The sequence below is a fragment of the Schistocerca gregaria genome, unplaced genomic scaffold (genome assembly GCF_023897955.1).
Source record: "Schistocerca gregaria isolate iqSchGreg1 unplaced genomic scaffold, iqSchGreg1.2 ptg000925l, whole genome shotgun sequence".
Taxonomy (NCBI): Eukaryota; Metazoa; Arthropoda; class Insecta; order Orthoptera; family Acrididae; genus Schistocerca; species Schistocerca gregaria.
This window is the reverse complement of record NW_026062282.1, coordinates 216,763-236,326: the sequence shown is the minus strand read 5'-3', so window position 1 is coordinate 236,326 and position 19,564 is coordinate 216,763. Positions and strand designations below refer to the sequence as shown.

The window sequence follows — 19,564 nt, the reverse complement described above, 5'->3', positions numbered from 1 at the left end:
GGTCGAGTACGAACTGGTGGACCCGGCGGGCGGTCTGTGCTTCGTGACGCCCCACGAAAACGTGTATCAGAACCGCGCGCCGCACATGTACAGCCTGACTCTGGGCGGGGTCAGGAGCTGGATGCCGTGCATCGATTCCTGGACGGACCGGTGCCTGTGGGACCTGGAGTTCTTGGTGCATTCCGAGTGCTTCGTGGTGGCGTCCGGAGATTGCATCGACCACCAGAAGGACGAACAAAACCAGCTTAAGAAGGTCGTCTACCGCATATCCAAGCCGGTCCTCGCGTCGAGCATATGCTTCGCGGTGGGCAGGTTCAACTTGGTCGTGGACACCGTCATGCCGACCAAGCTGGCCTACTACTGCATGCCGGGCCGTGAGTCGCTCGTGACCAACAGCGTCGGACACATGGCGCAAAGCGTCGAGTACTACGAGAAACTCCTCAACGCACCGCTCCCCTTCGGCAAGTACAAAATGGTCTTCGTCGACGAAACCATCACCAAAATCCAAGTCGGCGCTGGCATCGCCATATGCTCCACCCACCTCCTTCACTCGCAGGACGTCATCGACCAAACCTACATCACGCGCCGCATCTTCTCCATCGCCCTCGCCTCCCAGTGGATCGGCGCCTATATCGGCGTCCGCTCCCCCCCCGACCTCTGGATCCAGTTCGGCATCCTCGGCTACCTCGCCAACCTCAACTGCCAAAAAATGTTCGGACAGAACGAGCACAAGTCCACCATCCTCGAAAGCCTCCGCCACATGATCCGCCGCTCCACCGCCGCCAGACTGCTCCAGTGGCACCCCAAACCCATCGACCCCCGCACCTACATCTCTCTGCTCGACGAGGCCGCCGACTCCAAGTACCGCGACGACTCCGACCAGGAACCCGTCCTCCTCGACTTCACCGAACTCCTCTCCGAACGCTCCAGCAACTCCCCCCACTTCAGGGCCGACTTCCTCCTCCACGAGTACACCACCCCCCTCTACCACACCAACTACATCCACCCCGCCGAACTCGCCAAGAAGAACTACTACACGCGCGCCACGCTCGTCATGACCCAACTCGAAAAATTCGTCGGCGTCGAAGGATTCGAAAAAATCCTCACCAACCTCGTCCTCGCCCACCACGAAACCGGACTCCCCATCGACCAAACCATCTCCACCAACAGCTTCAGAAAACTCTGCAAGAAAAGCACCGGACAGCGCGCCGAAAACTTCATCAAGCGCTGGGTCTCCAGGTCCACCTACCCTCACTTCCAAATCGGATTCAGCTACTCCCCACAAAAAAACATCACCGAACTCGCCGTCAAGCAAGACCTCCGCGTCTGCGAAAAAGTCCCCGGCCAACTCTCCATCAGGATCCACGAATCCGACAACACCGACCTCGCCATAGACCACAGCATGTTCCTCGACGACGAAATCCAAGGCGCCTCCATCACCAGCCGCTCCAAACCCAAACTCACCACCTCCTACCCCCCCCAAAACGCACCTCCCTGACGACCCCTCTAAACCCCCCTCCTCCGAGTGCGTCGTCCGCCAAAACGAGTCCGTCCTCTCCTGGATCCGCATCGACCCCGAACTCGAGTGGCTCTCCAAACTCTCCTTCCGGCAACCGGAATTCATGTGGATCAACCAACTCCTCAACGACCGCGACGTCATCGCCCAATTCGAAGCCATCGAAGGCATCACCAAAGACGTCCAACCCACCCCACAAACCATCGACACCCTCTACCAAGTCCTCCAAAACCAAAACCTCTACTACAAGGTCCGCATGCGCGTTGCCGTCGCCATCTCCGTCCTCTCCACCAAAGCCGGCCACGCCCTCGGCGTCAAAAAACTAAAAACCTTCTTCATCCAACACTACTTCGACTGGGACCCCAACCCCACCCTCTCCTCCTCCTCCTCCAACCCCACCCTCCCCCCCTCCTCCCAAGACGACCCCCCCCCCCTCCTCCACCCCCGCTCCTCCCTCCACCCCCACTCCCCCCCCCCCCCCCCCCCCTCCTCCTTCTCCAACGCCCAACTCCGACCCAACGACTACACCGACCTCCAAGCCTACTTCCTCCAAAAAGCCCTCGTCCTCTCCCTCTCCCTCATCCGCGACTCCACCCACCACACCCCTCGCAGCGTCCTCCTCTTCCTTCTCGACCTCCTCAACTCCAACGACAACAGCCTCAACAGCTACTCCGACAACTACTACCTCGCCTCCCTCATCCGCTCCCTCTCCTTCGTCCGCAGCCCCCTCAAAGAAGACTACGTCACCATCACCAGGCAAATCGAAAAACGCCTCGAAAAGGAAAAAGCCATCCCCTGCTACCACAACGTCGTCGCCCAAGCCTGCCTCAAATCCCTCGCCTCCATGCAAGAACAGGGCAAAATCGAACTCGACCTCGACATCTTCGCCAAATACACCGCCTACGGCCACTTCCAAAACGTCCGCTCCGTCGCCCTCCACTGCTACGTCTACCTCGGACTCTCCCACAAACCTGAACTCTACGCCTCCATCCACCACGACACCGTCTTCAACTTCGCCCTCAACATCATCCGCAACGACCTCTCTCGCTGGTTCCGCTACAAAGCCGCCTACACCCTCGCCCTCGTCCTCGAAATCCTCCAAACCTCCGGCAAACTCGACTCCGTCCTCTCTCGCGACCCCCCCAACAAACCCCACTCCTCCTCCCGCAAACTGGACATGTGGCGCTCCTCCACCTGGCAACTCATCAACTCCGCCTCCACCTCCTACGACCCCCGCCTCCGACTCCTCCTCATCTTCATCTGGAAAAAAATCGACGGCGACAAAACCGCCGTCCTCAAACTGCCCCCCAGAGAAACCCTCTCCACCAACGTCAAGAAAAAAACCCCCAAACCCAAAAACGCCTCCTCCTCCCCCAACGAACCAAAAAAAATACCTACCCGACTCCGACGACGAGTACCGACCCGCCTCCACCCGAATCACCTCCGAAAAAGCCTCCAAACAACTCACCTTCACCCTCAAAAACTTCAAAAAACCCACCACCCAACTCCCACCACTCAACCCCAACAAACCAAACGATCACGACCGCCACCCCCCCCCCTCAGAAACCCCCTCCCTCACTCCAGAAACCACCCAACCCCCCCCCCACCAACGACCGCGACCCAACCCCCCCCCCCCTCTCCCCCCAACTCCAACCACCACCCCTCTCACGACGAACTCCCCTCGAAAAAAATCAAAGTCCGACTCGTCCTCGACACCCCCTCTTGAATCAAACCAATAAAACCCACCCCTTTTCGTCCCCTTCCTCCCCTCTCTCTCCAACCAATAACAAACGCGCTCAGCCGCGCCCCCCTCCCATCCAATTAAAAAAAAAAACGCGCGCAATCGTGCCCTCTTTCCATCCAACTGAAAAAAACGCGCGCAACCGTATCCTCTTTCCATCTCGACAACAATACGCGCCATTATACACTCCTCCTCCTCATACTCTCTCACACCTATGACGACGTGCCAGAGTGGTTAACGGGCTACATTGCTAATGTGGTGCTCTATGAGCGCGAGGGTTCGAATCCCTTCGTCGTCGATTTTTCCCTCACTCTTTTTTTTTTTCCTGACTTCATCACCTCCCGACCAACAAAACACGCGCAACCGTATCCTCTTTCCATCTCGACAACAATACGCGCCATTATACACTCCCCCTCCTCATACTCTCTCACACCTATGACGACGTGCCAGAGTGGTTAACGGGCTACATTGCTAATGTGGTGCTCTATGAGCGCGAGGGTTCGAATCCCTTCGTCGTCGACTTTTTTTTCCCCACTCTCTCTTATTTTTTTTTTTTTTTTTCTTCCTGACTTCATCACCTCCCGACCAACCCCCCTCCCCCCAACTCCAACCACCACCCCTCTCACGACGAACTCCCCTCGAAAAAAATCAAAGTCCGACTCGTCCTCGACACCCCCTCTTGAATCAAACCAATAAAACCCACCCCTTTTCGTCCCCTTCCTCCCCTCTCTCTCCAACCAATAACAAACGCGCTCAGCCGCGCCCCCCTCCCATCCAATTAAAAAAAAAAACGCGCGCAACCGTATCCTCTTTCCATCTCGACAAAAACACGCGCCATTATATGCTCCTCCTCCTCATACTCTCTCACACCTATGACGACGTGCCAGAGTGGTTAACGGGTTACATTGCTAATGTAGTGCTCTACGAGCGCGAGGGTTCGAATCCCTTCGTCGTCGACTTTTTTTTCCTACTCTCTCTTATTTTTTTTTTTTTTTTTTCCTGACTTCATCACCTCCCTCAGTCTTTTTTTTTACACTCATGGGGTGCGTACCACCTCCCGACCAACCCCTCTCCCCACCCACCACGCCCGACCATCCCTAACCCTTCCCCCCCCGCTCGCAGCATCATCACCCAAATTATCGTCGACGGACTGGTTGTCTCGAGCCTTCTAGCCGGCGTTCGAAGGACCGTTGGCTGGAACGCCTACACCTACGCCGAGCCCAAAATCCAGAGCTCCACCGCGCGATACGCTCTCAAAAAATTCCTAAATGTCGGTAAGTCTCTATATGCGCATCAAAGCCGTAAAAAACCATCCACCCTTCTCGCGCACCTCTCTCTCACCAACACTCTCTCCCAATCCCAGGCGAATGGTGTGTAGACACTGGCGCAGAACTCATCTCCAAACTCAAAAAAACACCCAACGCCAAACCTCCACAAGGAGATAAAGGATACATCAACGTAGAGAAGAGACCCTATGACGACGCCTTCAATTCGTCCAAACGAAAAGGAAGATGGGACTAAAACTCACTCTATACATTCGATTGTTCTCTCTCACCTCGACAACCAAATAAATTCAGATATACAAAAACCTGGTCCTCTTTTTTTCACAAACCTTCACACACCAACGCTTTACTTCTCATTTTCTCCAAATTCGAACTCTTCCTACTCCGTCCGCCCCCACCCTTTTCCGCGAACCCCACTGCTGCGACCCACTCGAGATCTCAGCTAGACGCCGCGATGGTCGCCCCCACCCTCGCCCCTCCGAACTCTGGGACCCGCCACCTCGAGCCTGGCTGACGCGTTCTCCTTCTGTCTCCCTGCCATCTCTCTCTTAGGAACAACGCGACTCGAGCACCAACCCAACATCTCGGACGCCGCCTCCAAAACCTAAAACCGCTCTCTCAACTGAGAACCTCCTCTCATCGCACCGACCCTCCCCAGTCGAGAGCTACTCGTACGCCAGAGACGCCTTCGTCGCGCAAATCACTCTCGGCTACCCCCCTCTCACCGCTCACCACGCGAAACATCATGTCGGCATCACTCTTTCGCTTACCGCCACCCTCAGGCAAACAACTTCGACGAACCTTCTCTCTGTCACCAGACAAAAGTATGACAAATTTTTTCTAATTCTAAATTCGCGCCCATCTTCGCCGCTCTCTCTTCGGTCGACAACGCGGACCACGCACTCCGCCGCCAACCAATGCAAACCTCTCAACACACTCCCCCTTCTGCAAAATCAGAGAGCCTGCGCCGCCGCAAAGAGCACCTGACGCGCTCCCCCGGACAGGACACAAAAACCAAATCAGCGCAAAACTTCTATTATCGAAACTTTTGCACAATTTGCAGCCTAACTCACCACCATACCATCACTCCAAACCAACGCTGAGATGCGCGCGCGCTCGGCGCGCAACCCCTATTCGCCTCCTGTCCCTTCAAGCGCTCAAAAAACCCGCGAAGTGCGAGCGAATTCAAGACATAGGGCACAAATGTGTAAAAACGCTTCGGGGCCGCGGCACCCAATTCTGAACCCTCAATGCCCTATCGCTGACACAACAGCACGTTCACCAACCCCCCTTTCGCCCAACCAATCGCGAGCGTGGAAGAATTGACACAATTTCCAAAAGAAAATTACAAAAAATTATTTGAGACGAGCAAAAAGTTTTTCGTACATTTCAAACACAACCTTTTCATATAGTATTGTACACATTGCCAGCTTGCCCATCTTTTCTAACAAACATAAATCACTCCTGTCGTTAAGCCCGGGCATCGTGCAACCATCTTCATAGCATCACCTGTATCTGCCCTCTGTAATGGACAACACTTTCAAGTACATGAGCAGGCAAACATCAGTTTAGTTCTTTTGGGTGCTTTTTGCGCTTTCGAACCTGAAAAGCTATGTATTCCGTTTTCTCTGGTTCTGAAGCCGAATCCGGTAATGACCTCTGGATTAAGCCATTGGCTTTCATTTTTTCTGAAATCAGCTCTAAGTATGTGTGAAAATTAGCGTTTTTTCTCTCCTGATATACCCCGTTTTGCTGTCTTACAACCCCCCCCCTTCTCTAGCGAAACAAGAGCGCAAGGTATCTTTCATCTACAAACATATGTACGTTCCTCTGCGCATTCGGCGACTACGGCTACTGCAGGTGACGGAGCGGGCGAATGGCAGAGTACTTGTGGAGAGATTAGATCGCCCCACTTAGCGCACCATGCACTCGATTCAGCTGACACGCAGACTCATGTTGCCTGGTCAGGTCGCGGAGCAAACCCAACATATGAAGGGAGACGTATTCGTCAACTTTATGAGCAATGTAAATCGTCATATCAAAGATTCCATAAACAGCACCTCACCTCAAACCGTACTGTCTGGAATATTGGCATTAAGTATGTACTCGATAAAAGTTTTTTGAACAGAATCCCAGAGCGTACTTCAAACTTTGGGTGTAACTTGCTATGTTTGTGTATATTGCGTGGTTCTTGCTCGTTTTTTTTTGTACTTCATGCTGCTAAGTCAGTTATTTTGTTGTTTGTGCACAGCTTGCACCTCATTTTTTTCTGCGACCCGTGCTTGATCGAGGACTTGCAACACGCGCCCAACATCGAATGTAACAACCCTTTTTTTCCAAATACTTCTAGACGCTCTGCTCAATGTCGAATATGACACCAATGACAGAACGTTCATATTTCAGTGGATCAATTACCTTCGCACGGTGTTACACAATCCAGAAAACACCCATATAGCACAAGAAGCTAGCAAATGCTTAGGGAAGCTCGCCCGAGTCTATCAGGGAGTCATGCCTAGAGAATTCATAGACAATGATATTCGCGAGGCACTTGATTGGCTCGCATCAAAGCAGTCGTCCCTGTACAAACGTCAAACGGCTGTATATATACTGTCCCAGCTGATTCGAAACGTCCCAAATTTGATATTTATAGAGCATGTCGAGACGTTCATCAACCTTATGAGCTATCCGCTGCAATTACCTGAATCTGAACTTCGGTCCAGCGTCGTCGATGTTGTCAAGTGGTCACTCCAACTCATCAAACACCGTGTTCCAGAGGACCGATATTCTTTTTATCAAAAAGTGTATGCAATTGTAGAATTGATTTTTCGAGATACGAATTCTTCTGCCGACAGTTTTCATGGAGCTCTGCTGTTGCTGGGTGTCCTCTTCACCGAGACCGGCACCGGGTTTATGAATGACAAGCACCAAAGAGTCCTAGAAATCCTTTACTACCTTCGAGACTACTCGAGCTCGACTATCAGACGAACGATTATTCAGCTCATTCCAAATATAGCCAAGTTCTATCCAGAAATATTCGTTCAAAACTATCTGCAAAAATGGACGCCTTATCTGCTGTCATTCACGTCTATGAAAAAGCCGGAGAGACCATTTGCCCTAGAAGCAATCGGCAACATGGCCCTTTACTTGAACAAGCAAATCAAGCCACAGGCACAAAAGATCATGGCGGTTATATATGGTGCATTCATTACGAACTCTAGAGCTAAGTATCAGTCCAGCCAAATTTTAACGCCTGAGTTGTTCTATTGCTTTTCATCCATGGTTCAAGCACTGGGCGAGGAATTTGAGCCTCACGTGCTTAAAATTCTGCCCTACATGTTCGCGGCCGATTTCACCCAGCCTCTAGTCGACTGCCTCGCGACTATCGCCCAGTTCATTCCAAACATACGGAAAGACATACAGAACAACCTGCTCAACATCATATCGCTCATATTGGCTAAGGAACCGCTGCCGTCTATCTCGCTGTCTCAAAAGTACACTTTTATGACAGGCTCAGATTCGATGAAAAACCCGTCCCTCAGAAGTTCCCCTAAGGCGGCGCCTAAGCGAGAGTCTGCAAAAGAAGACGTAAATGTCAAAAAGAAATGGAGCGCTGGTTCGTCCTTAGAAACCTCGATTTCGAGCACACAGTCCTCCAATCTTAATTCACAGTCCGGACCATCAGAATCGACTTCGTGGATGAAGTCTTCCTCTAAGAAAACCAAGGTGCCCTCCTCGGGGTCAGAGACGGCACCAGTTCAGTCTAAAAGCGCACGGCCATGGTTTCGCACACTGTTTTCATTTCAAGCGTCTCCTACTCCTCGACATCAACCCGCGGCTCCTAGCAAGGGCGCCCAGGCACCAAAAAGCAGCTCAGGTTTAAAAGAGCTTGCGAATGGCTTCGGTACTAAAGAAACCGGTGCAGATACGCAGAATCTTTTCAAAAATCTAACGTCCCTCAACTCTGATTCTGGCTCCGAAGGAGACGTCGGACCCTTCGATGCCAAAGGAATCCCGCTCACTCCCGGTGGAAGTTTGCCGCGCCTTGGAATTCAATCACTACCTCTCAGAGTTACCTCTCCCATGCCGAGCGCCCACCTGTCGCTGACGAAAAATATCAATCTCTCCAGTCTTCGCAAGCAGTCTATATCTTCCGTTCATAACACCGACGAGTCGTCAGATAATTCTGGCACCTCTTACGGGGCTCCTGTGAGAAGCACTTCAAAGTCAGTCAGTCTCGATCCTACTTCAAGTAATCCAATTAATTTGGATTCTACAATACCGTCGAATAAAGTCACAGATGAGGCCTCCAACTCCAAGCTGGTGCTGGCGTTGGATACGCTCGCCACCTTTGAATTCGATCCTGAAGTCACCAGGCACTTTATTCATCGAGTCGTCGTGAATTATTTGAATAACGAAAACACGACCATCAAAGAAAAGTCCGTGGTCGCATGCGCCAAGTTACTGTCGCAGCAAGTTGCGCTACATCCGACGCGTCAACGCTCGTCTGAGATGATCATTTACGTGCTCAAAAGGCTGATTGCTGTTGCGTTGACGGATTTGGATCCTGAAACCAACATAACCGTCTTAACGTCACTGGATACCCGTTTCGACTCTTACCTTGTCCAGCCCATCTTTCTCAAACAGATTTTTATGTTCCTGCATCATCACATCATCGAAATCAGAGAGCTATCAATTGTGCTTCTTGGGAGGCTCTCAACCAAAAATCCGGGATACATCTACCCAGCGATGCGTGCGACGTTTTTGGAACTCTATGAAAAGATAAACAAAAGCGACTTGAACACCAGAGAGTATTCCATCAAGCTGATTGGCCTGATCATTCAGAACTTTCCCGAGCTGGCTCGACTGTACGTCAAGCCTCTGGCGCAGATGCTTATATCGATTGCGCAAGAAAATCGGTCTTTGTACTCTTCAGTTCACACTTTGGCGGCAATTGGAGACTTGGCCGAGGTGACAGATCAGGAACTTATGTTTTGCTTAGACGAACTTCTACAGTTGGTCATCGACGCTTTTCAAGACCTCAGCTCGGGCTTGGTCAGCGAGCGCGCACTGAAGACGTTATCGCAGGTTATAGAGAGTACGGGGTACGTCATAGAACCATTCATCAAGTACCCCAAGCTGTTGGACACAATTCTGGGCAAGATCAAGCGTGAAGACAGCATTCAGGTTCGGCGAGATTTGGTCAAACTTCTAGGGATTATCGGCGCGTTAGATCCCTACAAGCACAAGGAAAACCAAATAGCTATCATGGAGGCGGATGGCACTTCTGGTATAGAAACGGTCAATGAATTGAAAATGAAAAATATCACGATTCATTCACCTGAATTTTATCCTGTAACCGCGCTCCAAGCACTCATTAAATTACTGATGAATCCATACGGTCCTCATACGTCCTTACAACCATTAGTAATTCAAGCCGTGACGGCTATTTTCAAGACTCTTGGGACTAAATGCGTTCCCTACTTAAAGCACTTCCTTCCTCTTTTTCAAAAAGTTATGAAGGTTTGCGGAAATACGATATTTGAATTTCAAAAGCTCGTCTTTCAGCAACTTTCGATCATCGTCTCGATCATTAAGCAGTACACATACGATTACCAAAATCAGTTGTTCGAAATTTGCTTGACGTACTGGTCAGACCCGAAGCTGATCGAACACATTATTGCCTTGATCGAGCAAATTTTCTTTGCCCTAGGAGATAAGTTCAGCTCTTGCCTCGTCTTTCTCCTTCCAAAGATGTTGCAGACTCTACAGGAATCGGCTCAGAACGTTCGAGTGGTTCAAGGCATACTTCGATGTTTCAAGGCGTTTGGCCAAATGGTCGAAAACTGCATTCACCTGATTCTTCCAGTCGTCATGCAGCTTATTGTCGACAGTCCAAAAGTCCTTTTTTATTCACAAAACGCTTACAGTTCTCCGCCGCCTCGTCCATATGGGCCGGAATCAGACGTCGCGAAGTCCAAGCAAATCCAGTTCGTTGCGATTTGCTATCTTTCGGAGCTCACTCTGAACCACGACATTTCTAAGTACGCCATTTCTATCATTCACCACATCACCAAATATCTGGAACATGCACACAGCGACATGGTTGAGCCGTGCGTCGAGGTGTTGTCAAACATAGCGGTTCGACTCAACCAGAACTTCGAGGTGTTCGTTCCGATGATTTACGCCACGTTCTCCAAACTGTCCATCCGTTCAATCCGATTCAACATCATATGCCAGTCCATTTTGAACAAGAAGCCCATTCCGATCATCCCGAGCAACATTCGTGCATCGAGCATATTTTCGTCCTCTTCAGAAGGGCACCAGCCCGATGGCTGCGACAAGCAGGAGCAGGAAGCCGATTCGAATTATTATTTGGATAATTTTTCGTTTACGTCTGAATTCGACAGCAAAAACGGGCTCTTGAATTTTTTTTGGAATACAGGGCAGTCGTTTACAAAAGCAGATTGGTATGAATGGTTTCGAAGATTTTCGATAGTGCTCCTGTCAGGGTCTTCATCCCAAGCCCTTCGGTGCTGTGTGCCGTTGGTGAAGGCCCAGTATTCGCTTGCGCTAGAATTGTTCAATGTGGGCTTTATTTCGTGCTGGGAGCAGTTATCGGATGAGTTGAGGATGCAGCTCACCGACTCTCTGAAAAATGCGCTGTCGTCCAATATTCCGGCGGAAATTTTGCAAATTTTATTGAATTTGGTCGAGTTTTTAGAGCATCACGAGCAATGTTTGCCGATAGACAACAAAACGCTGGCTTCTCTCGCAATTAAGTGCCACGCCTATGCTAAGGCCCTACATTACAAGGAGGCAGAGTTTTTCCAGCAGATGTCGCCGGCGCTGATGGAAGATATCATATTTCTAAATTATAAGCTGCAATTACATGAAGCGGCGCAAGGCATGTTGAAATTGGCCCAGGATACGGGCGGTGTGGTGATCAAGTTGTCTTGGTACGAGAAGTTGATTCGCTGGTCTACCGCGTTGGAGGCGTACGAGAGTCTCCAGCTGAAGCACCCGGACGACATTGAGATCACGGTGGGCAGAATGAGATGTATGCACGATCTTGGCGATTGGGACGCATTGTCGGACCTTTGTCGCAAGACGTGGGCACTACAAAAGAACGGTCCCAAGAAGTTGGAGATTGCCACGCTGGCGCTGTCTGCCGCCTTGAACTCCTTTCAGTGGGACATGATAGAGACGTACGTGGATTACTTACCGGTGCAGAGTTTGGATGGGAGCTTTTATCGGGCCTTTATGTATGTGTACAAACAGGATAGTCAGCAGGCGGCGGATTACATTGCGGTGGCGCGCGAGTTGGCGGCCACGGAGTTGACGGCGCTGATTGGTGAAAGTTACAGTTGTGCCTATTCGGTCGTGGTAAGAATTCAGCAGTTGACGGAGTTGGAGGAGATTTTGATGATCAAGCAGTGGAATGGCAAGTATCCGGAGAAGGAGAAGAACATTTTGAATTTGTGGAAGAAGCGTTTGCAGGGGGTAGAAAGGAATGTAGAGGTGTGGCAGAGTTTATTGAATGTGAGGAGTTTAGTGGAGCCGCCGAGATCCGTGGTTTATTGGTGGACGAAGTTCGCCAATTTGGTTCGAAAGAGCGATCGTCCGAAAAAGGCGCAGAGGATTTTGACCTATTTGTTGACGGGCCAAAATGCGGAGTTGTCCGCGGACGACCCTGTTCCGGATACGTTCCCCATGGTGAAGTATGCTTATCTTAATTTGCTGTGGCAGACGCCCAAGACGAGCGAGTGGGCGTACCGCAAGATGGAGGAGTGGGTGTCTCATTTTTCCGCGAACACGATCATATCAGCGAGGGACAAGGCTCGGTGTTACGCCAAACTGTCGTGCTGGCACCTGCGCGCGTATGGCGAGCACTTGAATGACGCGGCGATTCAGCGCATTGTGAGGACGTCGAAGTTGGCAATTGAAAATGCGCCTGATTGGTATCGTGCGTGGCACGTGTGGGCGTACGCAAATTACCGCTTTGTCTCTCATTTGGAGAAGAGTTCGGATCACGCGAACTTGGATTGCTACTTGCTATCGGCGATTACCGGGCTCATCAAGGCGATCGTGCTGTCGTCGAAGAACAACCTGCAGGACATTTTACAGCTGTTGATGTTGTGGTTTAAGTACGGAACTAAGAAGGACGTTGAGCTGGCCATGTTGGACGGCTTCAACGTCATATCGGTGGAGAAGTGGCTTTTGGTGATACCTCAGTTGATGGCGAGAGTTCACGCGTCTCATCGGAGCGTGTCCCAGGGCATTCACAGCATTTTGACGGCGTTGGGGAAGTCCCATCCTCAGATGCTGGTGTTTCCGTTGATGGTGGCGAAGCGGTCTCCCTATCCTCTGAGAGCGAGCGCCGCGCAGTCCATATTGACATCAATTCGGAGTCACTCCATGGAGCTGGTGGACGAGGCTATTTTGGTCTCCACCGAGTTGATTCGAATTGCGATCTTGTGGAAAGAAAAGTGGTACAAGGGCCTGGATGAGGCGTCCTACTATTACTATGTCGAAAAGAAGGTGGACAGCATGACAATCGTCTTGCAGCACTTGAACGACATGCTGGAGAAAGGTGCCGAGACACTTTCGGAACAGGCCTTTATCAAGGCGTTTGGAAAGGATTTATCCAAAGCGTGGGAAGAAGTCAAAGATTACCTGAAGACCAAAAACGCGTCATCGATTCAAGCCGCGTGGAAGCTATACGGCCACGTGTTTCGAGCCATCAAGCGCCAGTTTATGCAGGATTCCGACCGGATTCACTTGAAGAACGTCTCTCCTCGTCTGTTGGGCATGAGCAACCTGTCTTTGAGTGTACCAGGGACCTACCGCGTCGGAAGTGCGGTGATCCGAATCAAGCGCTTCAATCCGGTTTTGAAGGTGATTCCTTCTAAAAGGAAACCACGAAAGGTCATTGTGAACGGAATGGATGGCGTAGATTACGGGTTCTTGTTGAAGGGACACGAGGATTTGCGCCAAGACGAAAGGGTGATGCAGCTGTTCGGCTTGGTCAACACTTTCTTGAGCTCGGATCCCAACACTTCGAAGGTCCATTTGAGCATTCGACGATTTGAAGTCGTTCCTTTGTCCTCCAACACGGGCTTGATAGAATGGGTGCCTCATTGCGACACGATTCACGAATTGATCAAGCACTATCGCAAATTGCACAGCATTCCTTTGGACGCAGAGCAGATTATCATCACGTCGCTGGTGCCGAAGCCGGACATATCGAGTTACTACAAGCTGACCCTGATGCAGAAAGTGTGCGTATTTCAAGCGGCGCTGGACGGGACAAGTCGACTCGACCTGGGACGAGCGTTTTATCTCAACTCCAAGGGCGCCGAGGACTGGCTCGAGCGCAGAACCAGCTATACAAGGTCTCTCGCCGTAATATCAATCGTTGGGTACATTCTGGGATTGGGGGATCGTCATCCGAACAACTTCTTGTTGAGTCGTTCTTCCGGGAAGATTTTGCATATTGATTTTGGCGACTGCTTTGAGGTCGCCATGCAGCGCGAGAGCCACCCGGAAAAGGTCCCATTTCGTCTAACTCGTATGATGGTGGGTGCTATGGAGGCCTGTGGCATATGCGGGACGTTCAGAATCACCTGCGAGTCCGTTATGAGGGTGCTGAGATCCAATTCTGACTCCATTCTCACTGTCCTTGAAGCCTTTGTTCACGACCCTTTTATCAATTGGCGTCTCGTCACGCCCTTCATCGGACCCTTCTCCTACACAGGCACTCTTGAGGATTGCGCCAACACCCTGGCTACTCACCAAAACCACCCCTCTTCCATTGACCTTGAGGGCGAAGGCTGCATTCGAGCCCCAGCAGCTGCCACCTCTGCCTCGAGAAAAATCGACATCAACAATCTGTGTGCTCCGGACACAGATATGCACGAAACCCTGAATTCGGAATCCCTGAAGGCCATTCAGCGCGTCAGCAACAAGCTCAGCGGTGCTGACTTCCCCGGAAAGGGACCCCTGAACGAAGCGACCCAAGTCGGATTCTTGATTCGTGAAGCCACCTCCATCGAGAACCTCTGCTCCGCCTTTTTGGGATTTTGCGCCTATTGGTGAAGGCGCGCAGTACGGCTCTCTACGACGGCGCTCAATGACAAATTATTTTGTGCAAGGCAAGTCGTACCAATACACAAGCGTTGACACATCCCTGGGGCGTGCGCAAAACAGGCTCTATAACGGATCTCTATTGCTCGCTTTTTGAAAAACCCTGCGCAAGAGCGACTGGGACGATCGCGCCTCTGCGCTGCCAACGGCACAACGATCCGGCGCTCTTCTCTTCACCTACGGCCGTGCAAACTGGCGAGCACTTCCGAACGAGAGACGCCCGAGGGGGCGCTAGAAACCGTCTGCCCTCGTCCGCAGACTGAGATTTCGCATGTACAGACAAGCTTCTTCTTCTCTCAGGAAGGCAGCTGCTCCGGAGGGGCGTATCGTACGAAGATGACGCTGAGCGCTTCATTGTACGAGGCGCCAAGGAAAAAACGCGCTGTACTCCATCACCAACATGCCAAATGCTATTTTTGGCTGCTGGAATTTGTGTTTCTATAAGAAGTCCTGCGTACGCCTTTTTTTCCAAGGTGTTGCTAGTGCGACTGCCGTTTCTCCATGAACTTGTACGTCATAAGTCTATTCGTCCATAAGAAGTCGTCCGAAGCGAAGATCGATCCACTTCGATTTGGACATCTTTCTGATAGCAGTCGTTTTTTTGTCGCTAAATTGACTTTTGTTCTTTTCACTCTGCTTCCCTTGATTATTATGCGTAGAGGCCATCTTGCTCTCCAGCGCTGGTCTCGTCGGCTCTCCCCGACTTGGTGCCTCGAGTTTTCCGCGTGTCTGCTCTCTCTGCAATATCTTCTTGGCGCGCTCGCCCCCCTTTCTATGTACTTTTTTTTCGTGTAAATACTTTTTCTCGCGTTGTGCGCTACACTCTTCATGAAACCTTTTTTATATGTTCAAAACCGGCGGCTTCTCGTTCCTCGCAAATTCGCACTAGTCCTTGACCTGTGCGTTCTGGCCTGAGATTCATCTATCTTGTCTCCTCGGAGAACACAAGTGCGCCCCTACTTGCTCACTACCAAAAATGGTTCATTCGCATTGCTCGAGAACTCTAAAACCTGTCTTTCTTTGGTTATCATAACCGTCCTCTCTGGTGCCGATGATTTGGGCACCATATACTCCGATCCTTCTTCTCTGACTTTAAAAAAATGCCTCCAAATAATTTCTCTTTTAGGAAACCTTCTCCCCTTCCCCCCTTCCTCGATAATAGGCCCTTTTGACGCCAACCTCCGTTTCTCTAGATATCGTACCCTCGTTTTCGAACTAGCCACTCCTCCTCCCTCTCAACCGCTCCCCTTTCATCTTTTTCAATCAATTTACCTCCCCCCTGTACTGAGTTCCAATAAACCGCTCCAAAATCTCTTTGTCACTGAATCACGTGAACTCACTCTTTTTTTATCTTGTGTGTGTTGGCGTACGCTCTATAACTATCTTTGCTTCAGCACCATTCTATGCTTTCTCAGCCCTCCCCAACTGCGCTCTCGCGCCTGTTTTTCTGCTCAGCCCTCCGGTAGCCACCCTCGCGCCAGCTTTGTCTTGCTGCCCTCTCTTCCTTGGTCGGTTGCAATCCCCCAAAATTTTTTGTACCAAAAAAGACTTTTTTTTTGCCCTTTACATTCCTTTTGTCCACAAACTTTTCTCATTCTGTACGTTTATGTCTCGTGTCTAGATGTGGTGAAGCGGCTCTGCTTTATACCGCATATTTATTTTAAGCAAGACCTACAAAATGTTCTGCGAAGCAGCCACAGAGCAGCTAGAGTCCGACAAACAGGCCGTCCCTATCACTGGCCAGCCGAATCTCCCTCTCGAGGGAGACGAGTCCGTCGCCGGGCGGTCTAACCGCTCGGACGAGTTGGATGCAGCCGAAGAGAACGGCCTGAAAGAGGGCGAACGACCCTCTCTGCGCAGACTGCTACAATCAGCAATTGGAATGGATCTCGCCTCTATTTCTATACCCATCACCTACAACGAGCCCCTGACTTTTTTACAACGCGTACTCGAGCATCTTCAATACCATGAGTTACTAGAAAGGGCACGTATCGACGAAATAGTGCAGATCTTGCAATAGTTGTTCATTGACGAGCACAAAATCTTTACAGGCGTCACTTTTTTGCTCAATTCAATTCTGTACACAAGAAAAATAGCACAAAATTGACCGGACAACTCTCGACTGGTTCGATTCCTCTTTTCACAAGAATATCTCAATGTTAACGTTTTTATTGTGTCAAAATTTAGGCCAATGAACACGAAGACCCCCTCGTGCGCCTGCTCTATGTGACAGTCTTTGCCATATCCTGCTTCGCGAACACTGATCGAAAGTGTACGTGTTTTCGCGCCGAAACGCTCGAGCGCAAAAATTCCTTTGATGTTTTTGTTTGAAAAACTTGTGCTTATATTAGTTTTACCGCTCTCTCGCTTCTCCTACAGTCAAGCCCTTCAATCCACTGTTAGGAGAGACGTTCCAGTACACGAATGAAAAGGAGAATATTCGTTTTTTTTCAGAACAAGTTTCTCATCATCCTCCTATCACGGCTTCCTACTGTGAAGGAAACGGGTGGCGCTTCTCCCAATCCCAGAATGTCAAGACGAAATTTTTAGGCAACTCTCTTGACGTATCGCCGAATGGAAATACGCATGTCTTCTTAGACAAATTTCGAGAACACTACTCATGGCCTAACATTCATACTATCGTCCACAATCTGATTGTTGGCCGCATGTGGATAGACCACTTTGGCACCTGCAAGATCACTGTGCAAGACTGTGACACTGGAAACATTTCGAGTCGATATAGCCAAATAACCTATCAAGAATGCGGCTGGTTCGGACGCCACTGGCGCGAAGTGAACGGACAGGTGTTTGATAACTCGACAGCCTATTTGGTTATTGACGGGAAGTGGAATTCCGAGTTGACGGTTACTGTCACGGCATCGTGGCCTCGATCGACCGAGAACGAAGGCCTATTTGGCTCAACTCCGAAGACCATTTGGAAGCATACGCCTGAATTATGCACAGACCCAAAATATGCCAAATACGAGTGGACGAAGAATACACTCAGAGCAATTGAACTGGATGACCAAATTCGACAGAATGTTTTGTTGACTGATTCCAGGCTGCGAGAGGACCGGCTGATGCTTCAAGAGGGCGACGTCTCTAGAGCAGCTGTGGCGAAGCATGAACTCGAAGAGGCACAGAGAACCCGCAAAAATTACAGAGCTCAGAACGATATCCAGTGGAGTCCAAGACATTTTGTCCTCGCAGCAAATTCTGAAGACGAGTGCGCTCGGAGATTTTTTGACAAAAATGATTGGGTTTTTAAGGGATGGTCGCAACGAAGAGATCAAGACAGCTCACAAGATTCTCATCGACCTCATAAGATAATATCAGATGAAGACGCGAGTATGCTGTGGCGACTTTCGAAAGATTGGTAGAGAAAAAAATAATGAAACTCGGTTGTTTTACGCATTAAAAAAAATTTTGGTTTTATTCCGCAGCGAAAACTGCTGCTGCCCCCATACCAGTACCTATACACATAGAGGTAACACCATACCTTTTTCCGGTGCGCCTGAGTTGATAGAGCAAAGTTGCTACCATGCGCGTTCCGGTGGCACCGAGGGGGTGTCCTAGAGCGATGGCACCTCCTAGCGGATTAACCTTTTCAATGTCGAGGTTGAGTTTTCGAACGCAATACACGGCCTGAGAAGCGAATGCTTCATTTATTTCAAAGATGTCAATGTCAGACATTTTTAAATTCGCCATTTCGATGGCCCTTGGGATGGCGTATGCAGGCCCGATACCCATGATGTCGGGAGGCACCCCGACCACGCAGAAGCATAGAAAACGCCCGAGCGGCTTCAAACGGAGTGAGAGTGCCTTTCGGCGCTTCATCAGAATGACCGCCGCGGCTCCGTCGGAAACTTGGGAAGAATTCCCAGGCGTAGTCGTTCCATTTTGTTTGAAAGCTGGTCGTAAGCCCTGGAGTGCTTCTAGGGTTGTTGAGCGAATGCCATCGTCATCTGATACTGTGACTTGTTTCGTTGATCCATCTGAGTTAGACACAGTTACTGATACAGGTACGATTTCGTCTTTGAATAGCCCTTCTCGCTGTGCCTTTCCAGCGCGCTGTTGTGACTGGAGGGCGAATTCATCTTGTTCGGCACGCCCAATGTTGTACTTTTCTGCCACATTCTCTGAAGTTACTCCCATAGGAATCAGACAATCTTTTGCTTTAGGATTTTCGAGCAAGAAGTCTGGAAGAGAGCCAATCGCCGACATCATGTCGTTTGAAGTCATGCTTTCTACCCCGGCGGCCATGCCAATTTCAATGTAGCCGCTGCGAATGGCCGCTGCGATGGTGGCCACTGATTGGAGGCCAGAGCTGCACTGACGGTTAGTTGCAGACAGACAAGTCTTTTCTGGAAACCCAGCTGCCAACAGAGCCATGCGAGCAGGATGAGCACCGCCACCAGGTGGCAGGACAGTTCCAACTTGTACGTCTTCGATTAGATCAGGATTCAGGTTGATCCTATCGCATGCAGACCTGGCTGCAACTGAGAGCAGTTTTGTCCAATGCACCGATGCGAACGCGCCGCGCTTTGCCTTACATATAGGCGTTCGAACAGCACTGAATAAAGAATTAGTAACGAAAAAAGTCGTTCACGCCGTAATGGAGTCCATGAATTTTTTTGTTTTCAAAAAACACATTACGAACCTGACAATAACTATGTCATCGTCGCTGAATCCCTGCGAAGCCGTTGGCTGACAAACCACTGAGCAACTATCAGGTTGTCCTCGCAAATGCGCAAGGATTTTGCCCATACGATTTTGTGACACATCCATGACTTAGAACTGAAAACCACGCAAGAGAAGAAAGAACAAGACGGTGGAATGCCAAGGCATAAAATGACAGCTAACAAAAAAAAAAAATAAAAC

The 19,564-nt window shown here is 50.3% G+C and overlaps 3 protein-coding genes and 3 non-coding genes across 6 annotated transcripts; 5 read left to right on the top strand and 1 right to left on the bottom strand.

Moving 5' to 3' along the window:
- Positions 1 to 3,473: 3,473 nt before the first annotated feature.
- Positions 3,474 to 3,555, top strand: Trnas-gcu (transfer RNA serine (anticodon GCU)). Its single transcript has one exon. It is a non-coding gene; the product is annotated as a tRNA-Ser (tRNA).
- A 139-nt stretch (positions 3,556 to 3,694) lies between these two features.
- Trnas-gcu (transfer RNA serine (anticodon GCU)) lies at positions 3,695 to 3,776 on the top strand. Its single transcript has one exon. It is a non-coding gene; the product is annotated as a tRNA-Ser (tRNA).
- Positions 3,777 to 4,131: 355 nt separating this feature from the next.
- Positions 4,132 to 4,213, top strand: Trnas-gcu (transfer RNA serine (anticodon GCU)). Its single transcript has one exon. It is a non-coding gene; the product is annotated as a tRNA-Ser (tRNA).
- Positions 4,214 to 9,939: 5,726 nt separating this feature from the next.
- LOC126325490 (serine/threonine-protein kinase tor-like) lies at positions 9,940 to 15,732 on the top strand. Its single transcript, XM_049995195.1, has 2 exons — positions 9,940 to 15,192; positions 15,343 to 15,732. The coding sequence occupies exon 1, from the start codon at positions 10,055 to 10,057 to the stop codon at positions 14,633 to 14,635; it is 4,581 nt and encodes a 1,526-aa protein (XP_049851152.1). The 5' UTR covers positions 9,940 to 10,054; the 3' UTR covers positions 14,636 to 15,192; positions 15,343 to 15,732.
- A 533-nt stretch (positions 15,733 to 16,265) lies between these two features.
- Positions 16,266 to 18,107, top strand: LOC126325500 (oxysterol-binding protein 8-like). The gene is made up of 3 exons (XM_049995206.1): positions 16,266 to 16,667; positions 16,871 to 16,955; positions 17,063 to 18,107. The coding sequence occupies exons 1-3, from the start codon at positions 16,362 to 16,364 to the stop codon at positions 18,061 to 18,063; spliced, it is 1,392 nt and encodes a 463-aa protein (XP_049851163.1). The 5' UTR covers positions 16,266 to 16,361; the 3' UTR covers positions 18,064 to 18,107.
- LOC126325501 (3-ketoacyl-CoA thiolase B, peroxisomal-like) lies at positions 18,095 to 19,536 on the bottom strand. The gene is made up of 2 exons (XM_049995207.1): positions 19,344 to 19,536; positions 18,095 to 19,256 (listed from the first exon to the last, which is right to left on the bottom strand). The coding sequence occupies exons 1-2, from the start codon at positions 19,469 to 19,471 to the stop codon at positions 18,116 to 18,118; spliced, it is 1,269 nt and encodes a 422-aa protein (XP_049851164.1). The 5' UTR covers positions 19,472 to 19,536; the 3' UTR covers positions 18,095 to 18,115.
- Positions 19,537 to 19,564: the final 28 nt, after the last annotated feature.

What these genes read in the sequence shown, in the direction of transcription:
- LOC126325501 (XM_049995207.1), bottom strand. Translation starts at nt 19,471, where the DNA reads ATGGATGTGTCACAAAATCGTATGGGCAAAATCCTTGCGCATTTGCGA. An exon ending in GATGACATAGTTATTGTCAG is followed by an intron (nt 19,257 to 19,343) that starts GTTCGTAATGTG and finishes TTCTTTATTCAG; the next exon opens with TGCTGTTCGAACGCCTATAT.
- LOC126325490 (XM_049995195.1), top strand. Translation starts at nt 10,055, where the DNA reads ATGAAGGTTTGCGGAAATACGATATTTGAATTTCAAAAGCTCGTCTTT.
- LOC126325500 (XM_049995206.1), top strand. Translation starts at nt 16,362, where the DNA reads ATGTTCTGCGAAGCAGCCACAGAGCAGCTAGAGTCCGACAAACAGGCC. An exon ending in ACCATGAGTTACTAGAAAGG is followed by an intron (nt 16,668 to 16,870) that starts GCACGTATCGAC and finishes GTCAAAATTTAG; the next exon opens with GCCAATGAACACGAAGACCC. An exon ending in CGCGAACACTGATCGAAAGT is followed by an intron (nt 16,956 to 17,062) that starts GTACGTGTTTTC and finishes CTTCTCCTACAG; the next exon opens with TCAAGCCCTTCAATCCACTG.